This window comes from Pseudophryne corroboree, chromosome 3 (assembly GCF_028390025.1).
Source record: "Pseudophryne corroboree isolate aPseCor3 chromosome 3, aPseCor3.hap2, whole genome shotgun sequence".
NCBI classification, from domain to species: Eukaryota; Metazoa; Chordata; class Amphibia; order Anura; family Myobatrachidae; genus Pseudophryne; species Pseudophryne corroboree.
In genome coordinates, this window is record NC_086446.1 from 462993312 (window position 1) to 463009542 (window position 16231).

The window sequence follows — 16231 nt, forward strand, 5'->3', positions numbered from 1 at the left end:
GTGGCGTTACCCTCTCCTGAGACGGCCGCACTTAAAGATCCATCAGATAGGAGGATGGAAAATATCCAAAAAAGTATATACACACATGCAGGTGTTATACTACGACCAGCTGTAGCAACTGCCTGGATGGGCAGTGCGGGGGTAGTTTGGTCAGAATCCCTGATTGAAAATATTGATACCCTGGACAGGGACAATATTCTACTGTCGTTAGAACAAATAAAGGATGCATTTCTTTATATGCGTGATGCACAGAGGGATATATGCACACTGGCATCACGGGTAAGTGCTATGTCCATTTCGGCCAGAAGAGCTTTATGGACGCGACAGTGGACAGGCGATGCGGATTCAAAACGGCATATGGAAGTTTTGCCGTATAAGGGGGAGGAGTTATTTGGAGTCGGTCTATCAGATTTGGTGGCCACGGCTACAGCCGGGAAATCCACCTTTCTACCTCAAGTCACTCCCCAACAGAAAAAGGCACCGACTTTTCAACCGCAGCCCTTTCGTTCCTTTAAAAATAAGAGAGCAAAGGGCTATTCATATTTGCCACGAGGCAAAGGTCGAGGGAAGAGACAGCAACACGCAGCTCCTTCCCAGGATCAGAAGCCCTCCCCGGCTTCTACAAAAGCCTCAGCATGACGCTGGGGCTTCTCAAGCGGACTCGGGGACGGTGGGCGGTCGTCTCAAAAATTACAGCGCGCAGTGGGCTCACTCGCAAGTAGATCCCTGGATCCTGCAGATAATATCTCAGGGATACAGGTTGGAATTAGAGACAGATCCACCTCGCCGTTTCCTGAGGTCTGCTTTACCAACGTCCCCCTCCGAAAGGGAGACGGTGTTGGAAGCCATTCACAAGCTGTACTCTCAGCAGGTGATAGTCAAGGTACCTCTTCTGCAACAAGGGAAGGGGTATTATTCCACTCTTTTTGTGGTACCGAAGCCGGATGGCTCGGTAAGGCCTATTCTAAATCTGAAGTCCTTGAACCTGTACATAAAGAAGTTCAAGTTCAAAATGGAGTCACTCAGAGCAGTGATAGCGAACCTGGAAGAGGGGAACTTTATGGTATCCTTGGACATCAAGGATGCGTATCTCCACGTTCCAATTTACCCCTCACACCAGGGGTACCTCAGGTTCGTTGTACAAAACTGTCACTATCAGTTTCAGACGCTGCCGTTCGGATTGTCCACGGCACCTCGGATCTTTACAAAGGTAATGGCCGAGATGATGATTCTTCTTCGAAGAAAAGGCGTATTAATTATCCCATACTTGGACGATCTCCTAATAAGGGCGAGGTCCAGAGAACAGCTAGAGATGGGATTAGCACTGTCTCAAGAAGTGCTAAAACAGCACGGGTGGATTCTGAATATTCCAAAATCCCAGTTAATGCCGACAACTCGTCTGCTGTTCCTAGGGATGATTCTGGACACGGTTCAGAAAAAGGTTTTTCTCCCGGAGGAAAAAGCCAAGGAGTTATCCGAGCTTGTCAGGAACCTCCTAAAACCAGGAAAGGTGTCTGTACATCAATGCACAAGAGTCCTGGGAAAAATGGTGGCTTCTTACGAAGCGATTCCATTCGGCAGATTCCACGCAAGAATTTTCCAAAGGGATCTGTTGGACAAATGGTCAGGGTCGCATCTTCAGATGCACCTACGGATAACCCTGTCTCCAAGGACAAGGGTGTCTCTTCTGTGGTGGTTGCAGAGTGCTCATCTATTGGAGGGCCGCAGATTCGGCATACAGGATTGGATCCTGGTGACCACGGACGCCAGCCTGAGAGGCTGGGGAGCAGTCACACAAGGAAGAAACTTCCAGGGAGTATGGACGAGCCTGGAAACGTCTCTTCACATAAACATTCTGGAACTAAGAGCAATATACAATGCTCTAAACCAGGCAGAACCTCTGCTTCAGGGAAAACCGGTATTGATCCAGTCGGACAACATCACGGCAGTCGCCCATGTGAACAGACAGGGCGGCACAAGAAGCAGGAGGGCAATGGCAGAAGCTGCAAGGATTCTTCGCTGGGCAGAGAATCATGTGATAGCACTGTCAGCAGTGTTCATCCCGGGAGTGGACAACTGGGAAGCAGACTTCCTCAGCAGACACGATCTTCACCCGGGAGAGTGGGGACTTCATCCAGAAGTCTTCCACATGCTGGTAACCCGTTGGGAAAGACCAATGGTGGACATGATGGCGTCTCGCCTCAACAAAAAACTGGACAGGTATTGCGCCAGGTCAAGAGATCCGCAGGCAATAGCTGTGGACGCGCTGGTAACGCCTTGGGTGTACCAGTCGGTGTATGTGTTTCCTCCTCTGCCTCTCATACCAAAAGTATTGAGAATTATACGGCAAAGAGGCGTAAGAACGATACTAGTGGTTCCGGATTGGCCAAGGAGGACTTGGTACCCGGAACTTCAAGAGATGATCACGGAAGATCCGTGGCCTCTACCTCTAAGGAGGGACTTGCTTCAGCAGGGTCCCTGTCTGTTTCAAGACTTACCGCGGCTGCGTTTGACGGCATGGCGGTTGAACGCCGGATCCTAAAGGAAAGAGGCATGCCGGAAGAAGTCATTCCTACTTTGATTAAAGCAAGGAAGGAAGTAACCGTGCAACATTATCACCGAATTTGGCGAAAATATGTTGCGTGGTGCGAAGATCGGAGTGCTCCGACGGAGGAATTTCAACTGGGTCGATTCCTACATTTCCTGCAATCAGGATTGTCAATGGGTCTCAAATTGGGATCTATTAAGGTTCAAATTTCGGCCCTGTCGATTTTCTTTCAAAAAGAATTGGCTTCAGTCCCTGAAGTCCAGACCTTTGTTAAGGGGGTGCTGCATATACAGCCTCCTGTGGTGCCTCCAGTGGCACCGTGGGATCTAAATGTGGTTTTGGACTTCCTAAAATCTCATTGGTTTGAACCACTAAAAAAGGTGGATTTGAAATATCTCACATGGAAAGTGACCATGCTTCTAGCCCTGGCTTCTGCCAGGAGAGTGTCAGAATTGGCAGCTTTATCTTACAAAAGCCCATATCTGATTTTCCATTCGGACAGGGCAGAACTGCGAACTCGTCCGCATTTTCTCCCTAAGGTGGTGTCAGCATTTCATCTGAACCAGCCTATTGTAGTGCCTGCGGCTACAAGTGACTTGGAGGACTCCAAGTTACTGGACGTTGTCAGAGCATTAAAATATATATTGCAAGGACAGCTGGAGTCAGAAAATCTGACTCGTTGTTTATATTGTATGCACCCAACAAGATGGGTGCTCCTGCGTCTAAGCAGACGATTGCTCGTTGGATCTGTAGCACAATCCAACTTGCACATTCTGTGGCAGGCTTGCCACAGCCTAAATCTGTAAAGGCCCACTCCACAAGGAAGGTGGGCTCATCTTGGGCGGCTGCCCGAGGGGTCTCGGCATTACAACTTTGCCGAGCAGCTACGTGGTCAGGGGAGAACACGTTTGTAAAATTTTACAAATTTGATACTCTGGCTAAGGAGGACCTGGAGTTCTCTCATTCGGTGCTGCAGAGTCATCCGCACTCTCCCGCCCGTTTGGGAGCTTTGGTATAATCCCCATGGTCCTTTCAGGAACCCCAGCATCCACTAGGACGATAGAGAAAATAAGATTTTACTTACCGATAAATCTATTTCTCGGAGTCCGTAGTGGATGCTGGGCGCCCATCCCAAGTGCGGATTATCTGCATAAGTTGTACATAGTTATTGTTAACTAATTCGGGTTATTGTTAAAGGAAGCCATCTTTCAGAGGCTCCGCTGTTATCATACTGTTAACTGGGTTTAGATCACAAGTTGTACGGTGTGATTGGTGTGGCTGGTATGAGTCTTACCCGGGATTCAAAATCCTCCCTTATTGTGTACGCTCGTCCGGGCACAGTACCTAACTGGAGTCTGGAGGAGGGTCATAGGGGGAGGAGCCAGTGCACACCACCTGATCGGAAAAGCTTTACTTTTTGTGCCCTGTCTCCTGCGGAGCCGCTATTCCCCATGGTCCTTTCAGGAACCCCAGCATCCACTACGGACTCCGAGAAATAGATTTATCGGTAAGTAAAATCTTATTTTCTCTGCACATGTTACATCTGCCCCACCTGCAGTGTAACATGGTTTTGCCCAATTGCTACCTTTTTTGGTTCGCTAACATACCTGAATAACCCCCCGCATACAATTCTACTGTCCCTCTGATTAGCTCTACTTCTGTATAAGTAAAGCTAATCAGAGGGACAGTAAAAATTGTATGCGGGGGGTTCTTCAGGTTTGTTAGCAAGCCAAAAAAAGTAGCAACTGGGCAAAACCATGAGATACGCAACCTGTATACAATATAGTGGTCTTTTTTACTCTTACGTGCCTATCTTCCATACCTCTTCTCTGGGAAATTGGTATCTAAGGTAGGAAAAGAAGAGGTGCATCATCACATGGCAAGACATACAGTGGCATTAATTGTGTTCTCACCAGTGGTGGTTCCAGAGGTGGCACTAGTCCAAAATGAAAATAGATGAGCCACTAGATGATAGTAAACAGATGATACTAAACTGTGTAGAATACTTAATTCAGACAAGGATGTTGAGCCTCTACAGAACGACCTATTTACATTTGAAGTTTGGGCAGATAATTGGAGAATGAGGTTCAGTATAGAAAAATGTAAAGTTATGCTCTTTGGGACTAAAAACTAAATGTGAAAAAAAACAGGGGGAAATGTTAGCTGAAAAAGATTTGGGGTGCTCATTGATAATAGACTTAGTAGCAGTAACCAATGTCATAGTGCAGCATCAAAGGCAGATAAGGTGTTAGCACACATGAAGTGGGGAATTGAGCCAAGGGATGAGAGTGTAATCCTGCCATTGTACAAATCATTGGTACGGGCTCACCTTGAATATTGTGTTCAGTTCTGGCCACCACTCCACAAAACAGACATCTTGGAACTTGAAAAGGTTCAGAGGCGAGCCACCAAATTGATTAATGGGTTAGAGGCACTGGATTATGAGGAAAGGCTTTCTAGTTTAGGTATGTTCACACTTGAAAAGAGGCGGCTAAGAGGAGACATTATTAATATTTACAAATATATAAAGGGACAATACAAGGATCTATCAGGAGATTTGTTTATTGGAAAAATCTCTACACAGGACATGCGGACACCCTCTGAGTTTAGAGAAGAGAAAATTTCATACATAACGAAGGAAAGCGTTCTTCACAGTAAGAGCAGTAAGGATCTGGAATTCCCTACCTAAGAAGGTAGTAATGATGGACTCAATCAATATGTTTAAAAATGGATTAGATTAATTCTTAACTGAAAGAAATATCCAAAGTTATAGCATTTAAAGTGAGTGTATTTTGGAGAAACCATGAATTATAGTGTTAGCTAAGACTTAATAACTTAACTTCATCTGGGCCATTATAGTTAAACTAGTGTTAAATGTAATAATTATATATAAAAAGGTTGAACTAGATGGACATTATATCTTTTTTTCAACCTCAGTGACCATGTTACTATGGGCCTAATTCAGATCAGATCGCAGCAGCAAATTTGTTAGCTAATGGACAAAACCATGTCCTCTGCAGGGGTGGTGGGGGGCAGATATAACGTGCAGAGAGCGTTAGATTTGGGTGGGTTATTTTGTTTCTGTGCAGGTTAAATGGCTGCTTTATTTTTACACTGCAATTTAGATTTCAGTTTGAACACACCCCACCCAAATCTAACTCTCTCTGCACATGTTACATCTGATTCCTCCCCCCTGCAGTGCACCTGGTTTTGGCCATTGGCTAACAAATTTGCTGCTGCGATCAGATCTGAATTAGGCCCTTGAGTCTCAGCTGGCAATATTTGGCAGCATTGGGAGGGTTAGGGTTAGTTGGTGTGGTTCCCCTATTTGAATTTATTTAAACTGTGGGCTGCGCAGCCTCACCTCTGGAACCGCCACTGGCCATCACCCTTGCCAACTCATTATTTGATTGTAAGCTTGCGAGAAAGGCCTCCTACCCCTATGTCTGTCTAGTTTTACCCAGTTTTGTTCTATTACTGTTGTTCTAATTGTAAAGTGTAACGCAATATGCTGCGCTATATAAGAAACTGTTAATAAATAGATAATCGTAAAATTATTCCCTACAGTGAGAGATGACCATATCACCCTGGTGCAAACCACATACCCCTGCTGGCTTTCTGAAATGCTGGACCTCTTCCGCGTAAAACAAAAAAACATTAAATGACATCTGCCATTGAAGCAATGCTGTCAGCAGGGCATTTTTCCTGTTTGTCCACCGCCACACACACACACACACACACACACACACACACACACACACACACACACACACACACACACTTTAAACAAACCGAAAACACAAGTTGATACCACTTAAAAGTGACCTTGTAATAGATGGAATATAAACTTTGAGTTTACAAGGAACTAATTTAATGAGCCACAGTTCTCTGACCTGCAGCTACATTTACATTTTACAATCCGCAGATTGTCAAATGTTTTGACCTCAAAATTTCAAACAACTAAAAAACTATGCAAAACCGGTAATGTTTTGTTTTTAGAATTATTGTAACTAGTAAATCTGTAATAGGGTGTAAGAATCATAAAGTGAGAGATTTTGTGAGAGTATGTGTGGGCTTTTTAAGTGGCAATCATTCACACAGCAAAATCAACCTGATTTTGCTGTGTAAATGATTGCCGCTTTAAAAAACCCAGAAAACTGTCACAAAAAATCTCATTTTCTGATTCTTACACCCTACTACATCCAATTATCTGTGGTAATTTACTGTGGATAATGGATTTGCTGTGCGCTATCCAATTATCCACCATAGACAGCACTTATCCCCCGATGCTGGCGCCTATGGAATTTGACATAGAATTTGACAGCAGATAAGAACCACTTGGCCCATCCAGTCTGCCCCTTTTTTACTATCGTGGTTTTGGTTTTACCTGACTCAGGCAGGCAAAGTAAAATCCGCAATAAGCTGACTTTTTTTCAGTGATCGCGGCTGCGATAATACATACGTAGATCGGTGGCTGCTCACAGACCATGTGTACTTTCACACGTACGTAACAATAGGATAGCAGCGGAAAAAAATCTGCAACATTGTTTTCAAAAATTGAGAAAGCCACAGAATAGTCACCATAGAAGTCACTGAAAAATAAATGTTTTTGTTAAAATGTCAACTTTATTCTGTTTGTACTGTTAATACACTTGGTGCTTGAAATATTTGTACTACTATTTCAAAAGAATAATAGATTTGGAACCAATACTTCCATTAAGAAATGTACTTAAACCCGCACTGCCTTGTTACTCATGTTTTGCTGGTATTAGTTACCTAATCGGATTTATAACAGTTATTGCCTTGTAACAGTCATTTTTGGTAACAAACACTTTTAACTTGTTTTATTTCTTGTATTTTTTAAACTATAAATAATTAGATTCATTATATTAAAATGGAGATGCAGTTCATATCCCGGATGTTGGGATCCCGGCGTTCAGGAGACCGATGCCAGGATCCCGACAGCTGATGAAATCTCGCTGGTCGGAATCTCGACAGATGCGGGTTATTCCCACTCAGTTGGTGGGTCCATACCACCAACCGATTCGGAATATAACCTGTGGCGAGCAACAGATTATAGATCCTAAAACTTTTAATAAAATAACAACAGAAAACAAACCGATGTTCATAAAATGCTTCATTCATGACATTTTAGTACAATTTTTTTTGTACCATTTTATCAATAAAAACAAAAAAAGTACACACATTAATGCTTTATTCTCTGCTCCACAGCGTTCTGCTCCGAGACACTCCTCCTCCAAGACCTGTCACTTCCACTAGTTATGTCCACGGTACATCGGAAATACCACTAACCAACAGGACTATGCAGCAGTGTCTGTACGACACCACTCAACGAATCCCAGATGATGAGGCTGTTGTAGTTGTGCAAAGCGCCACCAGGAAAACATTCAGCCAACTCAGCAAAGATGTATGTGCACGGCAATCAGAACATGTATGAATGAAATGAGTGTTGTGTACAAGAAGGAAAATAGGTTAACAGACACAGACAAAGAGCTGATGTAGTGTAGAGTAGAAAAAAAGAAATATGTTGTCCGCACAGACCTAAGAACGAACCAAAACAAAAAATAACTCAAAGTCGAAGGACAATCATTAAATAAATGACACTCATACCCCAATTTTCTATATCGTGCACTTCTATGCTTTTGTATTAATTAAAGACACGGGGGGGTGCTCCCTGAGAGTTAAGTTAAACTATTACACAAAACTATACCAAAGAAGGTAGACAAGAACTCTCCTAGAATGGGGCACTCAAATAGTGTTAAATGTGTGTGCTACAACATTGGATCAATAATAGGGGGGGGGGGGGGGGGAGAGAAAGAAGGACAATGTATTAAGACTTAACTTTTATTAAGGATCAAAAATTAAAATTATTTGGAGATTATACTCTCTTAATCTAAAAAGGCGAAATATAAACACAATACATACAGTACAAACTATAACAATTTAAAAGGTACAGGTGATCTATGAACTCCAACGGGCCTTAGCCCTTTCAATAAGGGAGAATCAATTTATGAATGACAATAGCAATACTAAGTCAATACCTTATGGCGTGTTTCGTGGTTCTGCTGCCTCGTATGTGCTACAGCATTATATACGTGGTGAGAGACCCTTACTTATGCCAGTCTCTAGAGTCATAGACAGTGCCGGAGCATCCACGGAGAGTGTCTCATTCACCTCTGCTTTTGGTTGATGACCCTAGGGTCAGCGCAGCCAATGAGAGAGCTACTGACACTCTACCTGCTCTGGTGTTGAAAAAAGTACAGAAAGTATAGAAGGCAAGACTATGTAGCAAACTTCGTGGTTCTGCTACCACGCATGTGCTATAGCATTATATGCGTGCTGAGAGACCATTACTGATGCTAGTCTATGGAAATATAGACTAAGCCAGATCAATATGCAATGTGTCTCATTCGCCTCCAACACTGGCTGATGATACTGAGATCAGTGCAGCCAGTTTGGGGGTTACTGACACTATGCTTTTCTGGTGTTGAAAAAGACACAGAAGGCACTGTTAAATTCAGTACAAGAAAGAGGGATATCACATCTACTTGCTCTTTATATAAATGCTGCGTCTATCACAGCATCCCAACCTCATCTCAGTACATAATATGAGGACATTTTGTCCCTTTAACTTGTGCCCTCTAATACCATATAATGGTTGGTCTCTAAATAGAGTGTACTTCGTTACAATATTTCACTTGCTTGAAACATCTATTATCATCTAATACACATTATCCACAGTAAAGATCAGCATATACTGTTTATCACAGAGAGGATAATTTTCTCTCAACACCCATCATAAGTGTTGCTCAGGTTTTGTTTTCTATATATACAAATGAATAGTTCATCATAGTTATAACCTTTTACACAACTAAATGATGTTTAGAATGTAACATGCTGTCTTTAGTATTCCCTTAGCCTTCTATCTTATACTTCTGAATTCTGATTGCTATACAGACAAATATAATCGTTCATCCAAAAAACAGCAGTGAATTTTATGGTATATACCCTGACTATGAAGCACGGTGGTTACACGTATATAAACTAGGTGGTCTGTTGCCCCTGGTAACAGTGCTTAAAGGCTTGTATTTTTATACCATATCCCTGGACACAGAAAAAGTGTACAGAGTTGATACAAAGTATAAATCTAATCAAAGAGGATGCTGATAATTATATCACACCTGCCTCCTAACACAGTACTTCAGGATTATCACTGCTGTATTTAAACATTAGAGTCATTCATAAAAAACGGAGAGACATAGTGAAATTAAGCATATACAAGCTGTGAAGCATACATATATACAGCCTATAATGGCCTATCACCCCTGGCAACAGTTATCATGGTAGACGGTATTCATATATCGTGCACGGACCGTGCATGTAATAGCATGCAATTCGTTATGACGTCAAACCAACAAATGCCTTTAGCTGGGGGTTTCACAGTTAAACAGAACATAAGAAAAAGTTTAAAGAAATGAATAATTGCACAAGGTAGATATTAGCAATGAGCAGATATGCTAATGAAACTAAAAAAATGAAAAAAATAAATAACATTTTTAAATAGCATTTTTACTGCTGGTTAAGAGTAAAAAACAACCCGTGTTTTCAATCCTGCGCTGTGTAAACCACTTTGTATTTCAATATGTGTTAAGTATTGTACATATTGTCTCCACATACATAAATCTTTTGTTAATATAACTCCTGAGGGTAGCGTCTGGGATGTGACAGTTACCCTCAGTTTACCCTAAGTCCTCATTGTTATACAGCTAAACAACCATGTATGTATCCCTGATCCAGCACTCGGTGTAAGTTGCACCCCGGGTTTGCTTATCTATTATAGGAGCAAAAGTAACAGTGTCAGCCATATAGTCACTAACTTTGCACACTATTTCATATATAATTAAATTAATATCCTACTAATAAAGTGTGAGTAAATAGATATCTAATGGTGAAATTAATAGTGTTAATATAACATATAAGTTATGTACCATAACTGATCAGTGTAATGTGAACGTGTGTGATTTGGATTTGGCATCACACACGTTCACATTACACTGATCAGTTATGGTACATAACTTATATGTTATATTAACACTATTAATTTCACCATTAGATATCTATTTACTCACACTTTATTAGTAGGATATTAATTTAATTATATATGAAATAGTGTGCAAAGTTAGTGACTATATGGCTGACACTGTTACTTTTGCTCCTATAATAGATAAGCAAACCCGGGGTGCAACTTACACCGAGTGCTGGATCAGGGATACATACATGGTTGTTTAGCTGTATAACAATGAGGACTTAGGGTAAACTGAGGGTAACTGTCACATCCCAGACGCTACCCTCAGGAGTTATATTAACAAAAGATTTATGTATGTGGAGACAATATGTACAATACTTAACACATATTGAAATACAAAGTGGTTTACACAGCGCAGGACTGAAAACACGGGTTGTTTTTTACTCTTAACCAGCAGTAAAAATGCTATTTAAAAATGTTATTTAGGGGCGTGGCCTAGCTGGCATCAAGGGAGGTCAGGATCTTGCAGAGCTCCAGCCAGCAACTTTTTAAAAAGACCCCCTGGCCCAGATTTGAGGGCTTCTATACACCTACACAGACCCCTAAGCCCTGCTGAATCACCCTGCATTCAGAGGTCGAGGCTGCGGAATCGGGGGGCCCTGCGCTGCCCCCTGCGGATTGCGGCCTACCTCTGTCCCTGAAGCCGGGGCCTCGATTTTGGGGTGAGGACGGGGAACCCGGGCCCGGAGCGGCGGCTGTACGGACTTTCCCCCCCACCTAATCAGCTCTCTGGGGGTCGGACATCCTGCCCAGCAAGCCCCTAAAGCCCCACTGAGGACTGGAGACCGGGCGGCCTGCGGGAGACAGTGGCCGGGACACACAGAACGGGCGGCCGGCGGCCATCTTGTGGTTGGCACCGCCTAAAATTTCATCTTCTGCGCTGCCTCGCCGATCCCCGGCCTCTACAGGCGCCTGACATCCGCCCCCCGCCTCACTTACCCCCGTTTCACAGCTCCCCCACTCCGCTGACGGGAGATAACGGCCAGCAGAGCTCCGGAGGGACCTGGTCTCATCGACTGGTGGCGGCCATCTTGAGTTTGGCATGGCACCCATCCTGCTTCATAGCTGGAGATAGGCTGTAACAGGAGCTCCCTCTGGTGGTTGCTTCTGGATTTGCAGCTGCTACATATGTATTCCTATAATCCTGCCTGTCCACAGGTCTCCTATCTGACAACCGAAGGGGAATCATCACTATATATCATCTTGAAATACCCGATGTGATACCTCAACAACCCTGTCGTAATCTGCTGTGTCCTGAAGCTGTGGGCTCACTGAAGTGGATGTCTAGCTCTCACCACGTCACCTCAAGCCTTTCGACATATACATCACGCGGCTGTGACATTTCGGAGTGTCACATGGTGACACCGCTAACACGTTACTTCTTGTGAATTTGCCCCGTAACGACCTGACATGTCGGCTATCTTCATAGCAATGTAACTTTCCAAGACCTCCCCTACGCTGATGTGACCCCCATCGAATCACTCTCTGCGCCCTACTTTATTTCTATTTTACATATCTATTTCTGACGACCTCATATGGAAAAGTTCCTGGTGTCCACTCCAATGTCCTCAACTAGTCTTATCTCAGGCACACGCGAGGACACATCCCGCAGAAATTCTTCTGACTCCGATTGCTCCACCACCCGTTCCCGTTCCCAAAGAAAACGTACTAATACTACGACTACTAAACAGCCTAAGATGAAACCCACTGACATTGCTGCGGTTCTCGGACCTCTCCTAGACGAAAAACTGGCGGGCATCAAAGAAGCCATTGACTCCACCTTAGCCCAGCTAACTCAACACAGTGGTCGTCTAGATGAAGTTGAACAGAGGGTCTCAACATTGGAGGACGACCTACAAGCCGCACAATCTACCATACAGTCCCAGACCACAGAAATTAAAGGACTTACTGATAAACTAGATGACTTGGAGAATCGGAGCCGTCGAAATAACCTGAGGGTGGTGGGCATACCTGAGTCGATAAGGGGCCATGCACTGCTGGACCTTTTAGCCAACTGGCTACCGGACAAATTAGGTATGGATCTTCAGGGCTCTTCGTTAGCCATTGAAAGGGCACATAGGATCGGCCCTGAACGCAGAGACTCAGCCGGACGCCCTAGACCTGTTATCCTACGGATTCTAAACTACGCGGATAAAGCCAAGCTCTTAGACCATTACCGCAAGTCAGAGAGTCTCCTCTATAAGGGTGAAAGGCTGCTTATCTTCCAGGACTTCTCCACCCATGTCGCCAACAAGCGCAGAGAGTTCGCTCCGATATGCAAGCGATTGTTTGAAGACAACGTCAAGTTCTCACTATTATACCCTGCCCGTCTTCGGGTCTTTGTCAATGGGAAACCATGCTTTTTTGATGATCCGATGGCGGCAAAGGCCCATTTTGCACACCCTGACACTTGACTGTCCACCATTACTTAACGTTTGCATATCTTTATACTTGTCTTGATTAACAGGTCACACAGTGTTCGGGATATGATATAGGCATGCTATTTGCGCATGCCGGAGGCTCCACCTCCCATTGTTTCATATTTGTTAGTTTAATGTCTTTGTCTGTTTGTTTGTTTGTTTGTTTGTTTGCTCGTTCTGCCTGCTGGGATAATGTGTCTCGATCCTCCATAGGTTGGCCCCTCCTTGCTCATTGGGACGGGGGGGGGGCACCATTTCACCTATACGATTTTGATATTCTACTTTCCATTTACGGGGGTAGGATAGCATAGCTACCCATGCTACCACTCAGACCTCAACTCCGGTGACAACCCCACTTTTAGATTTTAATATAGTTTCTTGGAATGTGGAGGGCCTCAACAGCCCCATTAAACGCAAGAAGGTGACTGCCCACCTTTCTCGCTTATCCCCCCAAGTCGTGTTCCTACAAGAAACACACTGGGTGCATGATTCCCCTGTGTCACTAAAAGCCCCCTGGATTGGGGAATGTATATCTGCTCTTTACACCAATAAATCCAGAGGGGTTGCCATCCTCTTTCATAGAAATCTCCAATTCTCCATCCTTAAAAAATATATTGACCCAGAGGGCAGATTTATCCTCCTAGATGTCTCCATTGATAGTGTGATATATACCTTTTTGAATTTATATGCACCCACCGGATCTAACAATCTCTTCTTTGCAGATATCCTTCAGAGAGTTCTGTCCTGGGGCGGCAAAAATTTAATCCTAGGGGGAGATTTCAACACGGTCGTTGATCCATCCATGGACAGGTCGGGGGTGAGTACCAAAAAACCCGGATCCTCTTCTACTCTGCTTTCCTCTCTTTGCTCTCAACTTACCTTACTAGACCCTTGGCGTACACACCATCCCCTCCAACGGGATTATTCTTTTTATTCACACCCGCACTCCACCCACTCTCGCATTGACTATTTATTTCTGTCTAAACACCTTTTCTTTAAAGTCACCCACACCTCAATCAAGGACATCATTATTTCAGACCACGCTCCCATCACCCTGTCCCTACATTTATCCCTACCCCAGAACATTTCTAAATGTTGGAGATTCCCAGCATATCTCATACACTCAGAGGATTTCTTATTACATCTCAAACATTCCTGGCATAATTATACTACTGACAACTTAGATCAAGTATCTAACACTCCACTCTTTTGGGGGGCCTCTAAGGCAGTCCTTCGAGGCCATATTATCTCCTATGTTAATTCTAAGCGTAAGAAATTCAACACCAAATTGCAGGAACTTAGCGCAGCTCTCACACTCGCATATCGCACTTACAAACAATGCGACAATCCTACTCATAGAGAAACGTACCTCATGGCAAAACAAATCTATGATACCTTTCTCACCGAACAGGCCCAGATCAGCTATGATTACGGCAGAAACAGATTCCATAGGTGGGGAAACAAGTCTGGCAGACTATTGGCCAACTTGGTTAGGGGGCCCCGAAACAAAACATGGGTTGACTCATTGCACAGCTCTGGAGGTGTTCTTTCTGATCCCACTGACATTTGCTCGGCCTTTATGAGGTTCTATAAATCCTTATATACTGCCGACACTGATAACGCAACTGATGGTCAGCTATTCCTGGCTGAGGCGCAGTTACCAAGGCTAGAAGTGGAGGAAAGGGACTCGCTGGATGCTCCCATAACCGATGACGAGGTACGGGCCACCATTAAGTCCTTACCCAATGGAAAGAGCCCTGGTCCTGACGGCTTCAGTGCCGAATTTTATAAGATGCTGGATGCCGATATACTCCCTACATTAACACGATTATATAACCACATCCTAACAACAGGAGAGACTCCCCTTCGTTTTAACGAAGCCAAGCTTATAGTACTCGCAAAACCGGGCAAAGACCCTGCCCAAGTAGGGTCATACCGTCCCATTTCACTCCTCAATCAGGACTTTAAAATATTGACCAAAATCATAGCTAATAGGTTGCAAGCCTACCTACCCCGCCTTATCTCACCCGCGCAGATGGGGTTTGTCAAGGGTAGACAATCCACACGAGGAGTGCGGGCGGCCCTGACTGCGATATCTCATACCCGCTTCAATCAGGCCAAAAACAACATCATTGTGAATTTGGACGCAGAGAAGGCGTTTGATAAAATTGCCTGGCCTCACCTATCCCGAGTACTCGCCCAGCAGGGATTCGGCACAGCGTTTTGCAACTTGGTACAGACCTTGTACAATAACCCAGTGGCACAGGTCTTAGTCAACAATGTGACATCTCCACCCTTCACGTTGGAAAGAGGCACTAGACAAGGATGCCCCTTATCCCCCCTCCTTTTTGATCTGGCATTAGAACCTCTTATACGCCACATTCTGCTACACCCAAACTATAGGGGCATCGAGGTGGGTACACAGGAATTACGGGTGGTGGCATTCGCAGATGACCTCCTCCTTTTTATGTCAGACCCTCACCGTACGATCCCACAGCTGATTGCTGTGATTGATCGTTTCTCCTCTTTTGCAGGGTTTTCCATTAATTACAATAAGTCGGAGGCACTAGCCATATACGGACAGGCGAGATTGGGTTAGGGGACCACTTTTCCCTTTAAATGGGCGAATACACACATTACCTATCTAGGCGTTGCACTCCCTACCCACCCCTGCCACCTGTATAGGCTTAATATCACCCCGGTCCTCCATAAGATTAGAACCGAACTTGGTCTCTGGCAATCCCTCCCCCTTAACATGCTAGGGAGATGTAACCTATTTAAGATGGCCAGCTTCCCAAAACTCCTCTATGTTCTACAGATGACCCCCCTTCTATTATCCAAGTCGGATATATCTTCTCTGAATACCTCTATCTCCAGATACATCTGGGCTGGCAAACGTCCAAGGATTAGCATGAAAAAATTGTACCAGACGGTATCTAGAGGAGGAATCAATCTACCTGATGTTAAACAATACAATCTTGCGTGCCTCCTCCGCATTGCTATGGACTGGCTTGGAGACAATAATTACTACACGGACTCCAACCTAGACTCTCAACTCTGCGCCCCCTTGTCCCTTGGTTATCTTCTTCATGCCAAACCCTCCAAGTTGGCGCTACATATCACCACTAATTCATTACTACTCCCCATAATACAGGC

The 16231-nt window shown here is 44.2% G+C and overlaps 1 protein-coding gene across 1 annotated transcript in view; it reads left to right on the forward strand.

Annotated features, from left to right (window-relative positions):
- The window catches only part of ACSF2 (acyl-CoA synthetase family member 2), a 286408-nt gene that overhangs the window by 56024 nt on the left and 214153 nt on the right, over positions 1 to 16231 (forward strand). The window contains exon 2 of the mRNA XM_063960699.1: positions 7781 to 7976. Coding sequence (XP_063816769.1) covers positions 7781 to 7976 — 196 coding nt within the window. The remainder of the gene's footprint in view (positions 1 to 7780; positions 7977 to 16231) is intronic.